Genomic DNA, 24,655 nt, shown 5'->3' with positions numbered 1-24,655 from the left:
TCAGGTTGCCAAGCTGTTGTTTACTCCTATAGAAGTAAAAGACATTAGCCCCCAAGAGCAGTCCTGAATCCAACTGACTGCTTTCACCTCCAAAGGAATAATCTGTTCTCTATCAATTCAGAAATACTGCCCGGACACAGGAAATCTTTTGCAGAAAGTAAATCTACACCTGAGTTGGTCCACTTTCATTCAACTCCACTGCACTCAACAGAAGAAAATACAAGTTGCACAGGTTTTTCCAAGTCATCCAGTTCCTTAATCTTCCACTTTTTGCAAATGAGGCACTTCCAAAGCAAACTGAAACACATGAACTCATGATGCACAATATACCAGTCAAAAGGTGTACTGCTTTGATACAGGATACAATACTCACACTGTCACAGTACCTCATACTGGGCTGCATTGCCTCCTGCCCTGCCTCCCCCTCAACTATGGGATGGTTCTACCTGCACCACCCCCCTACTGCAGCAGTGCAGCTGCTGGGACAAACTCAGCTCTCTCCACCAAAATGCTGGTGCCAAATGGAGCAATGGTTTGGAAAGGGCCAGCAGATCCCTAAAGGGAACTCACTGTGGGTAAGGGTTATGCCAGAGTAGAAAGTCCTGTACTCAGGAGGGTGGGCTATGGATTAGCAGGCCAAATGCCCACCAATATCAACTCACACAGACTCCAGGCCATGGTGACTGTTTCCAAGGATAAGACTATCTTTCTTAGGACAATTTCCTATGGGGAAAGGATGACAAGCAAAGAACAAAAGGGTCTGTGACTGAGAGCTGTGCCCCTAAACCTCACCACTCCTCATAAAAAAGTTTAGAGTGCTGCAAAGTATAATTTTACTTTTGGTACTGTAATTTGGAAAGATTTAAACATCCATAATTCCATCCTTAATCACTACAGACTGGAGCTGGTACACTTTGTCTTTATTCTCCTCAAAGAGATAAATGAGTTGTAGGTTTGTAACCTGACAAAGATTGGAATCAAGTGTCTGTAAAACAGCCAACATTAAAACCTCAAAAAATTCTGACTTGCTTCCATTTGTACCCTCAAACTCATCAATATCACAGGGTCTCCAGTAAAGCCAGTTACTGGGACACAACTGCCAAGCAAACAAAAACCCAACACCTCAAAAATCCCAAAACACAAACCAGATCCCTTCTCCCCACAAAACAGCCAAAACCAACAACGATTTGAAAATCTAACAATAAGTTAGTGCATTGATGATACACAGACAAAGGTCTCCTTTGTTATTAGTCCCAGAAGGGCAGACAAAAGGACCTCACTATTTTATGATCTGGAAAGCACCACTGTGTAGCTTCAGGTATGCTGACAATGAAAGAGTGATGTTTGTTTGTTTGCTTTTTTAATACCATACCCCACACCTTATTCAACCACTCTTAAAATTCAGCTTTTAAGTGCAACACCTTGTAGATTTACAGAACTTCTAAAAAAAGTCAACCTGCAACTTCCTCGTGCCACAGTTCTAGACTATGACTCCATCACAAAAGGATCTTATGACAGATCTTTGATTAAAGGCCCTGGAACCAATATCATAAAATGCACAGCATCCAACACTACGAAGGGCCCACCTTCCCCCCCCCCCAAAAAATTTCAAACAAGATACAGATTCTAAACCCAGATTCTTGTAAACCAATGGTTAAACATTCGTATCCTGTAACATCTGAATATGTTGCAATGTTGACAACAAAGTCTGGCCAAGGAAAAGCATTTGTGGAACTTACTTAATTTTTAATGTTTTTCACTAAAGCAGCAAAATCACCTGATAAAAATCCATATTAATTTAAAAATCAAATTACACTACAGCAAGACACCACAAACATCTAATGCTAAGAAAATCAGAATTATAGCATTTAATTCCATAGCTGCACAGAGAGACAAAAACTCCAAACTCAGAAATCACAATACAAGGAATCACTCAACAAATCCTCTGACTCCAGAGTGACAGGGCACAAATATGAATTCTATTTTGCTTCTATGAATGGAACTCTTGTGGTTATCCTAAAATGGAGAATCTACCACATTATTTGTAACAAAGATATTTAGCTACATCCTCTCGGTAGCAACACAATTAAATCGTATGTTCAACAAACAGGCCAAAGAAGAGTCCACTGACTGCAATATATACAGCACACACTGATCCAGAGGAAAAACTGAGGACAGAACAGAAGTGTTTCAATGTACCTTGAACGCTGAAGACTTCGTGGAGAGGCAGGCTCATGACCTGCCTGCTTGTCAGCTATTACTGGCTGCTGAGGTGCTGCCTGGGAAGCTGGTCCTTGTTTAACACCTGGAGTAGCAACCTGCAAAGTTCAAAACTTCATTAGATTTCCTCCACAGTAAAGAACAAGCGTTAAGAACCAGAGAAAACCAGGGAAATTAAAAATTACAACACTGGTGGGGCTTTTTATTAGACAAGGTCTTTTGTTGATAGAATTTTTATTCTCTTCATGAGGTGGGGTTTTTTTGAAATCATCTCTAGTTCCACAGCTGTGATAGAGAACTTTTTTCCTAAAACAGAAAGAGTACTTAATAGACATAACAGAAGCAAATTTAGATCATCTGACCTGTCAAAATACTGCAAATTTATTAGGTAAAATCGTTCTACTCAATATCGCTTTTGACCATATCTTCCAGCTGAGAACCAAGTTCATTTTCAACTTCGGAAGAGGTGTCCATTATCTGAATAAAAATTTTCACTTAAAAATTTAAGAGTTTCCTACTTGAAAATACATTACACAGTGCCAAGAGCAGAATTACATCACAACCACATTATAACACCTCTACCAGAAATGGAAAAGAAAATCGAAAGCATATTTATCAGTCTGCTACTCCCCCCCCCGTTAACTGTTCTGTCAGTTCTCAACTCATGAATGACTAAAAAAGTAGTCACCAGTAGCTTCTTGCTTTTCCTTTGTAGAGCACATTCAGTACAAGATACTGAGACACCAGCAGTGAGATACAGACTTTTCGTCTGTGAATTTCTGAACTATAACTGGATGAAAAGTTTGGGGATACACTAATGTCTAAGTTACAGTGAATGACGTTCAACATACTTGTTTTTTCCCAATGTTTTTCATGTCTCAGCCAATTTAAAGTACGTACAAGAGAGGATCAGATTCAAAATTTATCCCTCACTCTGCAAAACCAAGCTAACAATTTTGAGAGGGAGGAAGCAAAGAAAAAAATGGGTTCCAGGGCTCCATGAAGACAAAAACCAAATCATGCAGCCTCTTTGGCATTTGTTGACATCAAGTTGGTGTAGATCACTAACTAGTGCTCATCTGAACCTCCAGAAATTCTCTGTTTCAGAAACAGACTCCTGTGAAACAGACCATGGCAAGCCAGACAGTATCTGCTGAAGTAAACTTAAGACTTGATTTATTTAAGTACACTTGGAATCTTAATGTAAATTCAAACCCACTTATATGTCTATGAGGAAAAGTCACCTTTTAAAATTATCATCAGAGTGAAAGTGTGTTCTTTCTGGCTTTTAGATTAATAGACATATATTAAAAAAAAGTCTGAATAGTACAGGAAAAGGTCACGGTTCTAGAAAGACAGAGTAAGATCAGTGTAAGATTACTCTGTTGTTGAAACCAACAGAACTATATAGTTGAGGGGGGTGAAACAGTAGCAGTTCCTAAACTGATTTATGAAAACAGACTACCCAAGTACCTTTATGAAGGTATGACATGAGGAGTTTTGCTATCAATGCCTGAATTTTGCTCAGCTTGTGAGTAGACATTAACTATCAAGGCTGTTCAAAGAGAAGGAATAATTTCAAAAGTAAAGTCCATCAGAGATAATAGCATCACCTTGCAGATCCAAACTGGAAAAGTAATCTCCTCCTTAGGTGGTAAAAATAAAGAAAATGGATTGTAAAGAAAAACTGGGATTTATGAGACAAAGCAGCCACAAAAGCTCTTAACTATTCCATGTTTTCCAACTGTTTGAAAGACTGTAAATATGTATACCAGAAACAGAAGAACAGTACGGGCTAAATAAATTTAAAAAAATACCACAAGCAGTATTCTGAGTTGGACAGGTCTGTGTAATGTGCTTTACACAGTTATTTTGCAGAAATTCAGAACAGTTTCTAATCACACAATACAGGCCCAGCTAAAAAGCAAAATGTGACACCCAGGATCCTGAGTCTGTGGCACTCGAGCTGCCGTGTGCACACAACACACCTCCATCCAGACACACGAGCTTGAGCTTAAAAGCAGCACTGACGTGTTCAAGCAGCCCTAAGTAACAGAGCCTCCCGTGCAAATGGTGCTACACTAGTCTCAGAGCCAGCCCAAATATCTGTGCATCTGGCACTGGGCTCTGCTTGCACAGTGCCAGTCCAACCTTGTCTGCCCTAAGCCCATGGGCCTGTGCTCTGAAACCAAGTGTGTCCTGGCACAGCACCACATCTTGATTAGGCATAATTTACTCAGACTCTAAGAACAGGATAAGCTAGCCTGCCTGACATATCTGAAGGACTACTAAAACAGACATGCTCACACTGGAGCTATCACCACCTAAATTCTCATCTCAATCCCATCTCATGGAACTGAATTACACAAATACAAGAACTATCAAGACAGTTCTTTCCCTAGTAAGCTGGAAAAGTATGTGCTACTGAACCAAAATTTGTTACTTCTGGGACTAACACACAAACAATTCATGTTAATACTTCAACAGATCTGTTAGCAGCAGATTTGAGGAATATAAAACTCAAGAAAAGATCCTGCTGTCAAGCATTACCACTAATTCTATTTAGCTATCTGTGAAGCTACTTGAGGTAATGAGAAAATTGAAAGCTTTTATGGTTATGATATCTCAGGATAGTAAGAGTTATAACTTCTTTGCAGAAGGATGAAAATAAAAACTTGCCAATGTCTATAATAATGAACAACAGTCCATCAGGATTAACAGCACTCTGCATCAAAAACATTACAGTTTAGAATGAGTAACTTGGAAATTTACTACACTTAACACTTGGATTGCAAACACATTATAGCTGCTTCAAAAATAAACCAGATGTGCAATCTCACCTCACTGAAGTGCAATCTTAACAAAAAGGTGGATTACAATATAATAATTTCAAAATGTGCTACTGTATGTCAAAATACAGATATCGCCATTTTCAGAAGAACTTCTATATATGTATCAATAAAATACAGAATACCCTATTTTAAAAATACCAGAAGTGAAACCCTGCATGTCAAGTCACTAACTACAGGTAATCACAGCTCTTCCATGAAAGTGGAGATTCTCATATCAAAACAAAAAATAACCAATGCTATGTTGCTGTTTTGAGCAGTGGTAGCCTTGCTGCAGTTACAACTCCTATCAGCTCTTCTCAAACCTGCATTTAGCATTTACATTTTCTGCTTCTACTGAAAACCTGAGGGAAGGCTTGTGTGTCCAAAAGCATATTCAATTATACAGTTGGTCTACCAAGACAGATTGGCCCTACTTAGAACACTTGGCTTGCCTTCACTTTCTCTTAAAGGAGCAGCTTCCTACCACTCCACCTACTTCACAGGTACAATGCTGGCCTCTATACTGGGGAAAAGGCAGCAGGTTCAAGACTGCATGCACAGTTCTAGGAAAACACCTGTAGCAGGATGGTAAATACTAAAGAATCTAAATTCAAAAAACAAGAATAAATTGGGGAGAGTAGGGGTGGAAGGGGCTGTCCTTCCTACAAGTTTTCTTTCAGAACATACTGTAAATAAAGATCTCAAAGGATAACACTTTTACCATGTTTACACTGTACCTGATAATCAAACTTCATTTATACACAGATCCAGATCTCTGCGTTGTAGAGACCAGAACAGATCAATTTCCAGTTAGTGACAGTAAATAACTTAAGAAGATCCTTATTCATATCTCAGGACTTGAAAGTGCCAAATATCTTGAGACTGCTATTTGATAATTTCATTACTTATCATGTAGCTATGGGATGTGAAGACATAGACTAAGGATGTAATCCAAGGGCAGAAACAAAGACAACAACCAGGATTAGTACACACAAAGCTTTAACAATTCATTGTATCATTGCCAAACACAAGAAACTGGGAGAATCACTTGGTTTTCTTTGTACCCATGAAAAAAAATCAAATGTAAGTAAATGAGGCATTTTGACTAAAATGAAGAATGCAATCTGTTCTCCTGAAGATAAAAGTACTCCTCAAAGGCCTTCAAGACATGAGAGGTTCTCTTGTGAGCAGAAAATTAAAAAAAAGACACATTAGCTAAGCAGAGGTTGTGGTAGGGAACAGGGATTTTAGGAAGGGGAGGAGGGGTGTCTCACCCTAAAGTCTAGAATCTTGCTTCTTAGGAAGAACCTTAGGAGCTATTTTATGTTAGCTTCAATTAATGTTTCCCAGTCACTGATCCAATTAAAGAATTCTGAATGAATGGGGATGAGGGGGCAGGAAGAGAAAGGGACATCATGTTATTGACCTGTAAACACCTAGAACATTTCTAAACCAAATTTGAGACTACATCAAATGAACTTCCCCAAGAATTTCTCTCCCATTCGAAAAATCTTTTATTGGCTAAAGTCTAGAAAATTGTATCAGCTGGTGCCTTTGAATTATGTTTTTTGGTTTTTGTATGGATTTTCTTAAAATACTGATGCCTTGATAGTATCTGCACACAGCATCTGAAGCCAGCACAAAAGTTTCTTCTAGAAAAGACAAGTGTACTAGAATTTCATGCTGGAGTTGCACTGCCAAAATACAGTCAAGTAGTCGCTTCCAGTTGTTTCTGTTTCTTTTGGGAAAGACAACATACGAATTTTATCATCCTATATAAAACTGCTAGCGCATGGAGGAGCAACGCTTAATATTATGTACAATAATTATGTACAATAATTTCTTACTACCGCATGGCATAAATGAAAAGGATCTCACCTTCTGCTGGGATGATACTGGTGGCGTAGTCATCAAAGGTTTAAGCGGAACAGTGTTAGTCTGCGGCGTGCTTATCCTGGGAGATACGTATGATCTCGGTGATGAGGCATCAGATGTTAAAGACATTGGAGACTGATTAGATGGCTGAGCTGTAAAGGAAGGAAATTCTTTTAAATAAAACCATATCCTGTCTTAAATGTGAATTAGATTTTCTTCTGGTGCTTTGGAGTATGCTGTATTAGGTAACATACAAACATGTTCACCTTGACATGGCTGCAGGGTGAACAACTGGAACAAATGTTCAAAGACAATCCTAGCTAAAGAATTGGTTTCCCCAAAATCCACTTCTACAACTTCAGGGAAGGGGGAAAGAGAAGAAACTATTAGGCAATGCTTTCTACACATGCAGAGACTAAATTATTTGTGACTCCTATTTTAGACTGGTCAACTTGATTTAACTGAAAGAATCCATAAACAGTTTATCTAGAAACCTATTTACCCATTCTAGGCATCCACCAACAGTTCCCCAGCCATGGTTAAAAATTAACATTAGTATAATACTGATTATCTACTCAATAAGATGACTGCACTTAGTTTAAGTTTCTAGCTTTACTAAGTTACAAGGAGAACATACTGAAGATATCTGAAAGAATATCTTGCCTGGAAGCCGAAAAAAATTTCCCACCAGACAGAACAAACTTTCTTTTAAGACTTTAAGGCCTCCTCCAAGAGTCACAGTTGCACAGTGCTACAAGAAGGGTGTTCAAAGAGTTGTGTTTTATACTGAACATCAAATAACATCTAATTAAGGTCCAAAATAAATTGAGAGGGCCTTGCACAGGTTTCACATTACTCATATAGAGTTAGTTAACATACAAAGAAAATCCCAAAAGGCAAGACAGGGAAGGAGATTTACTTAGTTGTGTGTCAGCTTCCTGCTCCCCAGGTAATAATTTTTAATCTATTTTGGAAAAAGAAGTCATTCAATATCCTCCACAGGGTGGCCAAAGATACAACAACACACAGTTTCTACAAACTTAAATTATATTAGCCTTTTTAAAATGCAACGTAACAATTTTATGTAAGTGAAAAGAAGACTCTGAATACCTTGCGTAGACAGTTGTGCAGCTTGAGAAATTAGGGAGGTGATATTGAAAGCAGATGGTCCAGCAGTAAGAATTTTATGGAGTATAGACTGCAGAGAGGCTTGTGTCACAGCTGCTGTTAGAACTGAAAACAAACGTTCTGTTTTACTGACAATTCTAGAACATCACTTTAAACTGTTCAAACTGGCTAATTACATTTAAACCACATTTTCTTTCAGATTTTGTTCCCATATCCACAACGACCAAAGATCTACCCGATCTGCTTTTCAATGACTTGAACTCAAGATGACTTGGAATGTCAAACAAGTCCTTTATTTAGTAGTTTTATCTTTGAGACATGCACTTAAAAAAAATTCTTTTAAAAGTAACTTCAATTCTTCAGCTTGACCCTGTGGATCAAGAATAATTCTTGTAAACACCGAGAGAACATTTGTTCAATTTACTACTGTAGTAAGCATAATGTGTGGTGGATTTTTTTACACTACAATAATTTTTAAAAAAGCAAAAAGCAGTATCACTTTAACCCAGTAAAAGAGATGGGGGCAGACTTTCTGTTCAAGGGGAAAAGAAGTATCTTTCCAGTTAAAAATCTGTGTTTCTTCTTAAAAGAAAAAAATCCCAACCTTATCTGTTCTGGGTTTAGCTGTCCCATGTCATTCCTCCCGGTAAAAAAAAAAAAAAAATCAATCACTTTTAACCATTTTAAAACTGCACTACACAGGAAGATGATCTTATAGGATGAGCCACTGAGACTCTGAACCAACCATGAGCTTCTGAACTAATCTTTCCCAAAAGATCTACAGGCTCTGTGGGATACTTCCTGAACATACATTCCACCCATGCACAAATCTGAAAAAACTGACTCACCAGCACAAGCACAGAACAACTCTGAGTCATGTGCACAGTAAGGGCAGCCCTGCCGTGCAAGGTGAAGTCACTCTGCCCACGTGGACCCAACAGCCCCTCATCCCACCAGAACAGTTCTAAACACTCTTGTTCCAAGACAGACACAGCTGCTGCTGAGATATGGCAAGACAAAATGACTAGAAATTTCACTTGGCAGCTCTCTAATAAAATACATTTGGAGTCTTAACTGGATCTTTCATTTTTCAACCACGATAACTCCTACTTTTTTTAGACCAACTTAGTGCACTAAAATTTTAAAAGTTTCTCCCTGCACAGGAAAAAAACCAAAACAGTAACCTACTCGCCTATTAGTACTGAATGAAGCCAGAACATTTGCTAATTAAAAGGCAGCAACTGATACCTTTTTCTTATAAATAACTGCAATGTACAGAATATTTTGTACATATTTTGACTGTCATGGTTTGCACTTTCAGAAAGTTACTTAACTCTGGGCACTACATGTAAATGTTTTGCTTCCAATTACAAACAGTGATCTACGCACAAGTTCGAAGAAGCAAAGAAAAAATCCCACACCACTTTCTTCATCAGTAACCTGCCACATGCAGACACCACATCAGATAAAACTGCATTCTAATTGCATCAACTCTACCTCTTCTTGCAGCAAAAGGCATTGTAGCTAACTGATAAACTTCTAATAAACTAGGCCAATGTGACAAAAATCTAAGGGATACACTGATTACACATACAAAATTTAATTTGCTAGCACAGTTGCTGATATGCTACTTTTATTCAGAGGTTAACTTGTCATGCTAAAGAAAAAAGTTGTTAGGCAACAAGATTTAAGAATCCCTAGAAGTTTCAGTATTTGCAAACACACATTAATAGAACAGCAGTGCAAACTAGGGAAAACAAAGAACAGCAGACAAAACAAAAGAACAAAGAGCTTTAACAAACTTTTGTGCGGCAGACGAATGCTGATACAGCGATTAAGTCACCCATCTCAATTAGACTGCTCATCTACATCAACATTTATTAATCTGAAAACCTTGAGAGTTAAAAAAGTCTAACTAACAAAACCAATCCCCACTTTACCTAGAGATTCATTTATTCACTTTTCAATCAAAATAAGGCTTTCATTTACTAGAGCTTGGCATCCAATAATATACTAACGTGTGAGAGATTACATCAACTTTAAAGAATCCTTACCTTCATTGATTTTGGATATATCTACGCTAGAATTATTAAGCTGCAAGGTGGCTTGCAGAGCAGGCAGCAGCTGTCGAAGGAGATTTGGGTCCTGAAGTAATGGAGGAATTGGTGATTGTGGGACAGGTGAAACAGGAACTGTAGGAGCAGATGAAGCAGGCGCAGAAGTTGGATTCAGTCCAGAAGCAGAAGATGTAGAAGGAGTTGTGCAAGAATGGGATACAGACTTGTCCACAGATGCAGACTCTGAACAGAAGATAGACAGTATTTTTCATTTTCCCCAATATAACCTGACAACTTCTCACTAATACAACATTCATATTAAATACAGAAGAGTAAATGCCTAACTATAGTTATAAGAAAAACACCCACATCATTATTAAAAGAAGATATTTGATATCTAGTGCAATTTACTCTACTGGACCTAATATTTATTAGGAATGCACACACACAACTTTTCCACTTCAACATACTGCCAGTATTAAAAATGGGACATTTTTCCCCTAGCTTTTAGGACAAAGGCAGGCCAAAAATTCCTTGGCCATCTTTTTCTTTTACTGTGCATTTACTCATATTCTACATTTTCACTTATGATTTCAATCTTTCTTTGGAAAATATACTATGAACAAAAACCTTATAGCCCATGGACTTCACATATAAGCTACTACGTCAAATTTGAGGGAGGGTATAAGTCATGCTTTATGTATTAAGAGACCAGACTACAAGAAGTCGCAAAATAAAGACTAGGTCTCATACAAAATCCAGCTACACTGCTGAGGATTTAGACAGGAAAATGAGCTGTACTGGAAATGTAAAAAAATGTGCTGTTAACATCCCCACAGCAGAGTGCAAAAATATCTAAAAATGTACCTTCCCATAATTAATTTTTAACCTGTCAGCTTCTTGTGAAGCATCAAGACCTATATCCTTTATTTTATTAATATCATTTTAGCAAATATCACCACTTATTATCCACAGAAATAGGTAGTACTTAAATTCAATTATACTGTACAGCAATTTGTTCTGATTGAGTTATTTCATTAATTTTGAATTTGACTTCCAGTTAACAGAAGAGTTGCTCCTCCATTCCAGTACTGTGAGAAATTTCTTCAATTAAAGTATTTCAACTTACTATAAGTGTACCATCAGTGATTTCAAATATCCCTCCTTTAAAAAGCCTGGTCCACTGTATTCCAATCTTAGCTCCCCCTTCTCTCATCCTCATTAAACCCTCAGAGATGTCTGCCCCCAAATTCAGTCAAGACTAATGGTTCTATAGCACCAAACAAGCTGGATGCTGAGAGTAAAGCTATGGATCCAAGATCTCACCCAGGACGTTTTCCCATAATATTGAAGAGCTGGATTTTAAACCCACCTCAAATGGGTAGAGAAAGTCAACTTGGATATTCCACATTTCAGGTAAAAATCCAAATGAAAACTAAAATAACTGGCTGGGAAATTCTTTTACTTTAAAGGCATGCTTGTTTGTTTTCCTCTGAAGATATGGTCAAGGTAAGAAGATGCTGACTTTACTAATAAAGAAGTCAGAAAGTCTTGTTTTGTTTTACTACCTAAGAATAAAATGTTACAAAATGTCTAACAGCTTTAGTTTTCCCAATAACCTTAATTTAAACTTTTAAGACTAATCCGGAGAAGAACCCTAAAAAAATAAACATGAAATATTATAGAAGTGAGTATCAATATGTAAATCCAATGAGATTAAAAATCTCAGTGAAAAGAAAGGGGATTTCTGCTTCCATGCAGTCACAGTAAAAACAGTTTACAAAGGTCACAAATACTCCAGAAAACTTTTTCCAGAGAAGTAACTGAGCAATCTGAACCAGAAAAAAGCCGCTGAAGAATCCAAATTTGAGAGCTCGCAAGGATGCAACAGCCAGCACACAAACACCCATTCTGAAGCTTCAGGTAAACTTCTGGAAAAGATGTGGCCTTATCTAACTACAGGCTCCTCAGGGCAAGGGGTTGGTTCATTTATCTGTTGAGGGCACCTGGTCATTTGGCCAAGAGCTTTCCTAAGAATAACTTACAAAGAGACAAAAGGGGTTACAACGACTGAAGATGGGGGGGGGAACACTTACAAAATTTCTGCGTGGTTTGCAGTAACACACGAACTAGGACAGCTGATCAGGTATTAGCCCCCATTAAAGCAGTAAGTCATTAGTAAAAGTCTTTGTTAAAAGCTATTGCATATAAAATCTTACAGTGTTCAAAGTAAATGTTAAGACAACTGCAGGTCAAGACACATCTAAAAACGTGAATCTTATCATACGAAACACAAACACGTGGAATTTAAATTGAACTTGGATCCACCATAGTCCAAATAAGGACAGGATGCACTGGCAAATAAAAGTAAGAGAAATAAGCACAATGGGGCACGTTAGTACTTATATAAACACAAGCCTCCTACTCTACAGTTTTAAGAACCTTACAAAAACAACCAAATAAAAAGTCCCGAACAACAAAATATCCTCATTTCAAAACAAACAAACAAACAAACACTGAGCAACTGCCAGCACTAATTTCAAAAGGTATTTAATGTAGTTAGGCTTTTCTTCACAGTTAAATATTGAGTTATTTTAAGTAAAGAAGCAACTCAGTACTATGTTATTAATTCACATAAGCAATACCTGACCCTCAAACTACACCAATGCCAAACAGCTGGAAGTGTTTTTCATCCACACTGCAGCTCTGAACAGAAAATACAATAAATCAACGGCAAACTCAAGCTAACAATGCAGTGAAGACAAACCTGAAGCCCAGTTCTGGGTATTCACTCATTTCTTGAAATAACAGAACTCCAAACATGTCACTCAAATGACTGAATTCCAAGGTCTGTAAAAATACTTTAGCTTGGGTGAGTTTCTATGCTACAAAAATCCACAATGAACTATCTCAACTCAGCACAGTCCAGTTATTTCTTTTAGACAATATGGAGACACTATTCCATACCTGTATTATTGCAGGTATTTTAAGTATGTGTTAAAATATATCTGTGAAAGGTATTTTTTGTACAATCATCCACATCAAACACCTAAAGATGCAAAACAAGAACGGTGTTTAACACTAACATTCCAATCTTTATAGATGCTTTACAACACAAAACCAACAGCCTAAATGTTATGAAAAAATACATCTATGTGATCATGACTATCTACATGTATACTGCATAATAACTGTTATTTAACATCATAGAGGATGCAGAGTACAATAACTGTCCAAAGCATCACTACACTATATAAATTAAGTAATTTAAGTTATTCATAGTAAAAATAAAACATATAAACTTGTTTCAGCCAAAAAAACCCTGTACAAGATATTTGTGAAAATACACATATTTCTTGTTTGTATTAAGCAGCTGTCCTGGTTCCAGCCAGCACAGAGTTAATTTCTGTAGTGGCCAGGAGGGGCAGCTATCCTATATCACCTCACCATTGCTTCGGGGAAGGGGGTCTTTTTGCAGTCAGGGCACTGTGGCAGTGGTTCAAGTATTACAGCTTCCCATGTGGTGAGCTTTTTTTTTCGTGTGAAGTGTTCACCTCTCTTTTACACCTTTTTATTAATATTGTTGCTGTTACTGTTTCTTATTTCATTGTCGTTTCCAGTAAGTTGCTCTTATCTCAACCTCTATCTCTACCTTTTGTACCTCCAATTCTCCTTCCCCGCCAGCCACAGGGGAGGGAGCAGCAAGCACACGGCACTGTGGTTTGGAGTGTTGCAGTGGGAACACTAAACTGGGGAACATCACTCCTAAAACACAACAGCCTTATTTGGTACCCAACATGGGGCACAAAGGGTTGAGATAACAGATATGACCAGAACAGTTGGAAACAAATTTGATCTGAGCATTTGTTGTATTAGATACAGAGACATCGGTCACAATGTTGCTCGGTCTGTTCACGTGGTTGTGGTACCTAACCCTGTACATATTCTCATACAGGCAGTGTGCCCATCACAATGCTCCTCTTCAGAGCAGGGAGAGGGATTGGGATTGCTTTGTTACTGTACTGTGTGATAAAATCAAGGGCAATGAGGGTCATGTGGGATGTGCATCGAGTGCTACTCTCCTGCCCTGACCTCAGACACTACCTTTATGAGCACGTTAATAATCATACCCATTGTACAGGGAACAGGGGAGAATGATTTTCCCCAGCTTTTCACCCCCTTTTCCTCTTTCAGGCCTGTTACAACAGCTTTTGTGAATTCAGAACTTCCTCTGGATGTTAGGGAAAGCATGGTCTTATTGCTGTATCTGCTATGTCTCCTCTATGGTTTACATCATGTTTAGAGTCAGGAGAGATTTTTATAGGAAGGCCATTCAGAGATCTGCCCTGAGGGTGGATAGTCAAGAGTGGCACGGAAGGTGACATAAATGGGCCAGTTTTGGGGAAATTCTCTGTTTCAATGGTTGAAAGTTTACCCCTGAACAACTACAGGAGCCTGTTAAAGTGACAGAATACTTGCAGGGAGAATGCTGTGCCAACTCCAGAGCAGCACCTTGCTGTGGTGTGCTGGGCCACAGCTATTCTTTGTCAGACACATTTCCATAGTAGACTCCTCCTCCCTTAGGAGGAGGAAAACAGACCAACAGGCACTGTGGCCACTCAAACTGCAGCTGAACATGAGGAACAACCCATGCTGGCAACAATTGCCCCTATACAGAAGAAATCCAAGACCAAATCAGTTTGCTAAGTGAGGGATGAAGAGGAAGCACGGTCCTTGAACAGGAGGAAGAGGAAAAGCCAGAAATAATCACCCAATTCCTATCCCCAAGTGAGCTGTGAGCTATGCAAAAAGACTTCAGCCACCAGCTGGGTGAGCCCCTGGTGATTGCCAGCACTGGGCTGGATGTAAAAAGGGTAAGCCCTTTCCACACATCATGCCCCTGACGCTACGTGGAGTAAGTGGGTTGGGCTGATCACACAGCGAGCTCGAACAGGAAATTCCAGTCGCTCAGGGATCTTGGAGATCATCACAAACTGGCCTGAAGACAAAAATTTCAGACTATCATCAGAAGAGAAGGGGGAAAAGGTGACACATGCTGAGGAGGCCCCACCATACAATCAGCTACCTGAAAATGAAAAGCAACACACTCTCTTTACTGATGGTTCCTGCTGTACCACAGGGATCCACTGAAAAAGGACAGCTGCCCTATGGAGTCCTACGCGACGAGTCGCAGAAGCTTTTGGTGAACAAGGTGGATCAATTCACATTGCAGAGCTGAAAGCATCCAGCTGGCTTTAGATATTGCTGAACAATAGGGATGGCCAGCACTCTACCTCTACATTGACTGGTGGATGGCAGCAAATGCTCTTTGGGGTGGCTGGACCAATGGAAAAAGACCAACTGGCAGTGCAGAGGTAAATGCACTGGGCTGCCAAATTGTGGCAAGACATTGCTGCCCAGGGAGAGAAGGTGGCTGTAAAAGTACATCACAGTGTTGAGTGGGGATATAATATCCCCTATCAGGCACCAGCCTCTGGAAAAGCTGAATGATACAACAGACTGTTAAAAACACTTTGAAAGCAACGGATGGTGGAACCTTCCAACAGTGGGACTGACATTTAGTCACAGCCACCTGGTTAGTTATCACTAGAAACCCCACCAATCAAGCTGGCCCTGCCCAGTCAGAACCTACACATGCTGTAGAAGGGGGTAAAATCTCCGTGGTGCATATGAGGAATGCGCTAGGGAAGACAGTTTGAATTAGTCCTGCCCCAAGCAAAGGCAAACCCATCCATGGGATTGTTTTTGCTCAAGGACCTGGGTGCACTTGATAGGTAATGCAGAGGCACAGGGAAACACGATGTGTACCTCAACAGGATTTGATTTTTGGGTGGGAATAGTCTGTAATGTTGAATTGTATAATACTGGTTGCTGAATGACATTGCCACTGATGCTATAACTTCTTCTGGTCATGGTACCATGGCAGCATTTCAAGTATTGTGGGTTCACATGGGGTGAGCTTTTTTTCATGTGTGAATTGTTTGCCTCTCTTGCACACCCTTTTATTAATATTGTTGCTGTTACTGTTCATGTCTTAGTTCACTGCTGTTTCCAGTAAATTCTTATCTCAACCTGTAATCTTTACCTTTTCTTCTCTACAACAAGAAACTCCTTTGTGATGGAGACAAACATGCTAAAAATACAGACTACCGACTCTTTGTGTACAATCACAAAGTTTTTTACAGTGATTTAAACCAATCTGTTTTACTCCACGGTTCCAGACTGGATGCTTCATTTCACATAACTAAATCCTAGAAATACTGCCAATAAAACAAAGCTGCTAAATACTTTCACATCCATTTTTGTATAATATAACTACAAAGGTTAAAAATTGATTTAATTTATGATGCTATATAGAGCTTACAAGTTTTGCTTTCTGAAGGTAACATAACTGGTCAAAACTTTTCAAGATTAAATGTCTGCTTGACAAAAATCCTCACGTTATCACTCACTGGAGTATGCACATTTCCCTGTTTTTCCACAAATAGAAGCAAAAACTCCTCACTCTCTCCTTTTCCTTTGTAATTTCCCTTTTCTGATCTGCTTTGAGAGACTGTTTCATTGTACATTTTGCCACACAGTTAACTTTACTTTCCGACATCTAAACACCATTTTCTAGTTCCTAAAACATTTATTAGGATTTTTAAAAAATGCTTGCTAATTATACAGTCCTATAGTTCTTAAGTGCACTTGAAGCCTCAAACATCACGAAACACAGTCAAGATGAACAGAGCATGCTAAGAAAAGTTAAGCAGCTTCACAAATCTAAGTCCTGTAGTTTTACAACTCCAATACACTGGTCGCTAAACCTGTGTCAACATCGATTCACATTCATTAACAAGTTATCTCCCCTATTATTGCAAAATAAGGATTTCGATTACATGGCAATCATTCATAAACCCAATCTGAATCATTACGCATCAATCAGACTCATCTTGAACCTACAACAGGAATTTTACCAACAGAAATGCAAATTTAGTCTGTGTCTTACAAAAAAAAATTTTGTAAATAAAGGACTATGCTGCAAGGCCTGCAAAAGTCTTAGACCATGACTGGAGAATGAACAGGTCAAGTCTGCAGCCTCTTCGTTGTCAACACCAACTTCTATAAAAATGCCATGAAAATAATTCTGCAACCTCACCTAAAATCTCAGCTATTATCATGAAAGTCCCCAGGAAAGGTTTTGAAATATTAAAAAAATGAAGTAAAAACCAAAAGTAGAACATAGTCTGCTCTGATCTTTTGAAGTATTAAAATCTTCATTAATTAAAATTTATTTTATCTCTTCCTCTGAATAACAACAAAAAAAAATCAGATTTTTTTAAATTTTCTGTGATTTTAAAAATAAGACTTTGTACCAATTTTTCAATTATAAGTTACACACAATAAAGTTTTAATGTCTGGAGCTTTTAAGAAAACTTCTAAAAAAATCTATTCACTTTGTTGAAACAACAAGGAAATACAGTATGCTTTCTGACAACCATGCAAACAAGTTTATTAGATGCAGTCTACACACAGAACTATATTATAGAACAAAACAAATTTCTGGGCCATCAACTTTAATCACAGGGAAAAAAATGAGCAAGAAATAAAGCCATCCAAAACAAAAAGGAGGAAAGAAAGTAATCGGATGGCAAAAAGAAACACAATTAGATCTGGAGATTAAGCTAATGTGAAGAACTGTTCATTGGTTTAACATTAAAATGGAGCCAGAAGAAACCTTTCTATAATGAAAATAATTTTTTACGACCACAATGATTATGGAAGAGCTTTGTATTCATAACCTGCAATCACATCTTCTGGACAAAAAGGACAGAATTTCTAGTCAGCAGTCAGTACTTCCTATGACAAGAACCTGTATAACACATTTTCAGCAGTTGGGCCACAATGTTCTTCAGTTACAACCTAGACACGCTCAGTTTCTCAGAGTTTGAGGAATTACACAAAAAGGCTGCTGAATCTTGCCATCGCCAAGCTCCGCCTCTTATGACAAGAATCCTTGGTCCTAAGCAAAGAGCTGATCCACTGCTCTGACCAACATTCTGAAACACAATCCTAAGCCTACTATGTTTAATGCAGGGGGGTGAAAAACTAAGCATTCTGACTGTTCAGCTACTCTGTTTGCATGAAGTCCTGCACCTCTGCTGTGCCTCAGTCACTCTGTTCTATCTGCTGGAGTCCTTCAAGTACCTGTCCCCAGCATTTGCTTACTCCCTTCCTGCCTACAGTGTGCTGAGTTCATGAGGCATGTCAGTGTGACAGAGAACTGCGTGGGGAGAGAAGAATCAAAAAGTGGAAATGCATTTTTGAGGAGGAAGGGCCTTCCTTCACAGTGCTCTTTGTGACACCTAACACACTAGCACTCCCTGCATGAGCTTTAAAATACTGCTATATGTGGCTTGCTCTTCTAATTTATTTCAATGACATGGCAAATACCCACTGCTGCTGACTAGACAATTTGTAAATTATTAAAGTGACCCTTTGAGTGTTCCAATAGCTTTCACTAATGATGTAATTTTTATGCCATTTAAAACAAAACAAATGGATTCAAAGTCCTTTGGATTCAACTCTACAGTTTTATCAAACCACTCTATTGTGAGCTCGAGCTGTTCTCTTTGCACTGCTAGCAACGACCGTGCACGTGCTTTCCGTGGGAGGAAAACCACATTACTAAATTTTCAGAAATTCATGCCTTATTGCCCCATAAACCTCATCTCTGCTCCAATGATTAAACAACAGAACAGCTAACAGAACTACTCCATTTTCTGCTGATGATTAAGAATCATAACACATTTTCTTTGCTGAAGTAACTGAAGTGTACAGTCCATCAACTAAGTTCTCTGAGCACTGACAGTCACATTTATCTGTTTTACATACTTCAGTTCTGATCTATCAAGGGCCTTAAGCCACAACAAAAATAAATAAATATTTAAAGGCAATGCATTCTGTAAACACATTTGGCCAAATGAAATTATGGCAACAAGAGTAACTGCGTTCTCAAATACATTCAAATGATCTAAAATACAAAAAATTCCCTCTTTTTCACATTTGGATTATACCAGTCTTAAAACCGAATTTTTGTATTTTATCTCTGCCACCAAAATAAATGTAACAGCAATGCTCAGCAAACAAGTATAAAGTACTGGAAGAAACTTCCGACAGTCTCACACATGTAACTTTTTCTAACCACCACGTGGATTGAGTAATACGCTTAATAATACGCTTAAAACTGCAAAACTCAGCCAAAGAAGATGCAACGATACCAGAAGCAATGTTAATAACTGACCACTAAAGACCAGCAAGTGTTACAAGTAAGAAAACCACGGGGGTGAGAGAAGGATCAGAAGCATCAAGGTCACAACCCACCCAGCATTGCACTGGCCAGCTTGCTCCGTTCTGTCATATAAGTTTTAGAGTATTGCTGCTCTAGAAACAGAAGTGCTGCCTGATGGGATTTGGAGTAAAGGTGTGAGAAGTAGTATCCTACAGACAGACACACTGTTAAGATATGGACAATACAACATTTCATTCAGTAACTGAATTAGAAATAGGAAAATGTGATGTGCCCTACAGATAAAGCAGCCAAAAAGTAGGAAAAGCAACCCCACACTTTACCTGCATAAAGCACTCACAGTGAGCACAAACAGAAGCAGCAGATTCTGACTGGAACATTCAAACCAAAGGGTAGAGGTCAAATAGTTCCCCAGGAACTCTCCACTACTGCCAGCCATTGAGGGCAGAGGACTACTGCTAACAGCTGAGCTATAGTTCAGCCAGGGATTTTATTCAATCTCCTTGTGGGACTACAACATACCCCTGCAGCAAAAGAGATTGAGCTGAAAAAAGCATTGTTTTTGGGTTTTGTGGTTTTTTGTTCTTCTGCTGTTCATAACTATTACTGCATTAAAAAAATACACACACTGAAACCAGAACTATTAAAACAGTGGTACACATATGCTGGCATAAGGCTGCCAGCAACACATTGACAAGAAGCAAGAATTCATTTAAGCAAGGACTACTGCATATATTATTCAGTCATTTGGACCAAGCTGTTTTTACAGGCAAAAAAATACAGCTTTACCTCTTTTTAGAAAGAGAGAGGGATGGCACAGACAGTGAAGAGAAAAAGATCAAAGGCTGTTTGCTTTACTAGTGTAAAAATAAACCTTTCAGTTCTACAAAGACACTTTTAGAAGACTGTTTGAACCAAGTGTCTCAGGACAATTATTTTCATTTAGTATAACAGCTACAAACAAATACTTTGTAAGACTGCAGGTTCACAGTCACCTCTGAGAGAATGAGTAACAGAAGTAAACCATCCAAAACACTGCTTCTTTCCTTCTTTTATATTTAAATATGCAAAATGCTACAGAAAATTTGCTGGTTACATTTCCTTAAAAAGACAGTCCAACATTACCAAAATAAGAAAAAGCCAAGTGAACCGAATATACTCTCTGAATGATCTCTTATCATGACTGAACCTGCACTGAATTTTTCTGTTTCTGTAAGAGGTAAATTCAACCAATATGTAAAAACTCACATTTTCTAGAATAAGAATTTCAAGTCTGACATTCACCTATTCTAATTCTTCGATTATTTACTAACTTTCTGTAATCCACTCTGTCTGAAGCTCAATAAGTACAATATTCGCTCACAATCAAGTGCCATGACACACTTAGATGAATGAGGCATGAGTATTACACAGAATCTACCCATTTAACCCATACAAAATTAAAAAAACATCTACCTAGGAATACAGAAGTTAAGTGAATTATTTAATATGGAACCATGCATGGTAACACAGATTCTAAAGTAAGATTTACAGTGTCAAGATTGCTCTGTGTGATCATTTTCACTCTTCATATCCAATTGTGTGCTCTCAAATTAATGTTGTATGCAAGAAATATTAGAACTCTCTGACAACATTTGTAGCAGTTGTCACAATGGGAAGTTTCTTCAATTGCTGAAAGAGTCAGTTGCTCAGTTAATAAAGATGTACAGTAAAGCAGGGAAAGAATACCCAGACTGAAGTCTGATCACACACCAAACAGGAATCAAGAACATGCCAGAACTGAGTCATAATAAGGGTTTTCTTAAAGTGTATTTTAGATACAGATATAGAGTAGATACACTAAAGAAGAGAATGCTTGACATGGATGTTTTGCACTGTAATGTTTAGAAGTGCATCAAACTGTGATCAGAACATAGAGCTTTAATTGAAGTAGGTAACTACTGTACTCAAGAACCATGCATGAACTAGTACACCTTACTTCACACTTTATTGTGTTGACTAGAAAAAGGCTTGCTGAAAATAGTCTGTTCCTCTGTAGTTTACAGTCAGCATTTGTGACCCAAGTCATGCAAAAATTGCATGAAGTCTCAAGAAGCATTAAAAAAATTTCTTTACATGCACAATTGTCTTACACTGCAGTATTTGTCAACGTATGGTATTGGTTGAATATTTTGGATGGTCAGGTACTCTTATCTCTGTGTAAAAGCTGGAATTCTTTAATAAAGAAAACTGGAAGGCCCGAAAACAGAATACAAGACCAGCGTGAGATCAGAGTCTGTTCTGGTCGTCTTTTTAAAACTACACTATTTTTCTCTAACTAAACCAACATGCAAATATGAACAGGGCAACAAGCCATCTTCCCCAAAAGAATACAGTGACATACTAATTATGCAATATTTTAAAGTAAAACCCATCATGATTATCAATAATTATTTTTTTTCCTCCCAAAGACCTCAAAGTATCATTTTTTGTATACAATACCACTCTGAATAAACTCAACTATACCAAGCATCACACTATCACTGATGACACAAATCTCATTCTCACAATCTTCTTGAGCTATTCTTTCCTAGTAATGAAGTAAATCTAACCAAAATACAGACTTTTAAAGGGTCACAGACAATGCACAGTGAGGTCCTGGTCTTCCCTTCTTGACTCAAATTGTTTATAATCGGTATTACACAGAAACACAAACTTTCAGCAGCTTTATAACTGAAGATCAAATATTTCACAAGATACAGATCAAAACAGAAGATTTGCTGTTACATGGAGAGAACTGTCTCACTTTCTCTAAGAACTGCACTTGTGTTGATTGAAAGATTTGACACTGTTATTCCAAACAGTAACAGCAGTTCATAAAACATAATGGTCCAAAATGACTTGCAAATAGTGTAACTACATCTATGTTAAGAACTCAAATAAATGGCAAAGATCCAAAACAAGAGAGAAGACAAAATATAAAATATGTCCTACTAAAATACATTTTTTCAAATTATAATTTGAAATGTTAATTTGCAGAATAAGCTAGTAAATAGCAAATACTGCAGTGTCAATTTTAAGTTGTATAAGATACAGCAAACGTGGTTTAGGAGGAAATAAACTCATCAAAACAGTAATCAGGTTCTAAGCACACAATCACACAGGAAAAATATCTTTCAATTCTAGAACTAGCATACTTTGAACAAGCAATGTAAATGCAATACATCACCTTGAATACTAGAGGTAATTTCATTTGACATACCTTTTCTCTCTGTTTTCTGTGCAGGGATGGAAGATGTGGATGTAGACAGTTTTGATAAAGTAGATGCTCCATTAGCATCAAAGGATTTCTTTGGCTGGTGATCAGATTGTAGAGAAAATGGACTAGGAGGAACAGTGCTTGGGGTAGCAGTTGGATGAACCACTGGTTTGATGGGATGCTGTACTGGAGTAGAACTACTGTGAGTCTCTGCCCTTGGCAGTCTGTAGTCTCTGTCATTGTGCCTGCTTGTCTGAGATAAAATATTCTGTGGGAGCATACTGCTGGTGTCACTGGAATGCTTGTCTTCCACTTTTTTCAGGATTCCCCAAGTAACGTTGCAATAAGAAAAAAAGGAATAAATTAGAAATGAGCCTAAGATTGCAGAGACTTTGATTAATACAAGTGCACACCAACAACTAGAGCCGATTGAACTTCTTATGATTAAAAAAAGCCTCAAGTAGATCAGCATCAAAAAAGGCAAAATTTAATTCTACTCACTGACAAAATGCATTTTCTGACCTTTGCTTGATTTAGAGTTCCGGTTAAGCACTGTGTTTTGATGAAAGGCTGCTTTATAACAAGTGTTACAGTCAAGTTAACTTTTGAAGTCGCCTAAAAAAAATCTAAACCAAAATCTATTATTTCCATCTTGTATTTAGTGTGAAGAGATAATTTGTGCCATTTTTCTTTTGTTCGCTGAAAATCCTGAACATCAAGTATAAGTTTTAAATTCTAGCCTTCAAAGAATTCCTCTTCACGTCACTTAAGTACTAAAACAAATTTACTTACAGTTGAATTAATTCAAGATAACTATATATACTAAACGAGTGACTAATCTGCATTTGTCACACAATCATAAGACTTTAAAATATGTTCCTCAGGGAACACACCAAGCAAATACAGAGTAAGTCTTTTTATAGATTCTTAGATTGTCATCTGTCACAAAACAAATACTGCATTATGCATGTCTGCTATCTTTTTGTAGCATTCAGTATGTTTTAGCACATGCAGTACGTTTCACTATACACAGAAAAACAGTCCTTTATACATCCCTACCTCGTCAAGTCCCAGGATTGTGGGGGAAGATTAATACTCTGACTTCTACTTTTAAATCATCCTGAGAACTATGCTACAAATTCACCCAAACGACATCAGCATACAGACAGAATCCCACAGTACAACTATTTTCCACAAAAAAATTGAATTGACAAAGATTAAAGCTAGGCATCAGGAAAAAAATTTCAAAGTTACAGAAATTCATAGTCCAGGAAAGGTTTTGCTAAGAGTATTGGTGCAGTAAAAACATACTTGCAATAACATATACAAGGCTCTAAAAACCCTGATATCATAATCCACTAAATTAGCTTATTATTTTCGGATGTGAAATCAAGGCTTTAAAAGAGACCTCTGCATCTCTATTTTTAAGCTCAAAATATGACATTGGCAGGTCTCAATGATCACGACAGTCCAATTAAAATATAAATTGTGCAAGTTTTTTAGATAACTACCCATGAAGATAATTAAATTAGGCAGTAAAAGCTGCAAAAAGAAGGAGCACCACGAACAGCACTAAGCAAGTGTTACACTAGTAAAGGCTTAAAGTTATTTTAAGAAACAACATTTGGGAGAGCTGACTGTGTTATCCACTTTTGCTTTTACATATAAAAAGGTGAGAAAAACAGCTAAGAAAAGGGATTTTTTAAAATTTTTTAAGTTTGGAAAAGAAAACAGTAATGCAAACAAGGCAAGAACATATTGCTGTAAAAAAACCACATACTTCCACTGGCAAACCCACTGGCAGCTGTCGCCTGCATCACCTCTCTTCTGTAATCCCTATCTTTTGGAAAACTGTTAACTGACATTTTGCTTGCTTCTTTTTGTCTCTGCTCTCTGAAGAAAAGAAAACAAAAGTTAAGTAAGAACTTAGATCATCTAATAATATAACAGTTTCTAGGGGTGAAGTTAACATGAGATGAATTAAACTGCTCTA

The 24,655-nt window shown here is 37.8% G+C and overlaps 1 protein-coding gene across 1 annotated transcript in view; it reads right to left on the bottom strand.

Annotated features, from left to right (window-relative positions):
- WAC (WW domain containing adaptor with coiled-coil) overlaps positions 1-24,655 on the bottom strand; it is a 57,559-nt gene that overhangs the window by 10,902 nt on the left and 22,002 nt on the right. Inside the window, exons 6-11 of the mRNA XM_032702647.1 lie at positions 24,443-24,555; positions 22,666-22,974; positions 10,109-10,354; positions 8,037-8,159; positions 6,930-7,078; positions 2,200-2,318 (exon numbers count right to left, since the gene is read on the bottom strand). Of these exons, the coding sequence (XP_032558538.1) occupies positions 2,200-2,318; positions 6,930-7,078; positions 8,037-8,159; positions 10,109-10,354; positions 22,666-22,974; positions 24,443-24,555 (1,059 nt within the window). The remainder of the gene's footprint in view (positions 1-2,199; positions 2,319-6,929; positions 7,079-8,036; positions 8,160-10,108; positions 10,355-22,665; positions 22,975-24,442; positions 24,556-24,655) is intronic.

Source organism: Chiroxiphia lanceolata, chromosome 1 (assembly GCF_009829145.1).
Source record: "Chiroxiphia lanceolata isolate bChiLan1 chromosome 1, bChiLan1.pri, whole genome shotgun sequence".
Classification (NCBI taxonomy): Eukaryota; Metazoa; Chordata; class Aves; order Passeriformes; family Pipridae; genus Chiroxiphia; species Chiroxiphia lanceolata.
This window is presented reverse-complemented; position numbering and strand designations above follow the sequence as displayed.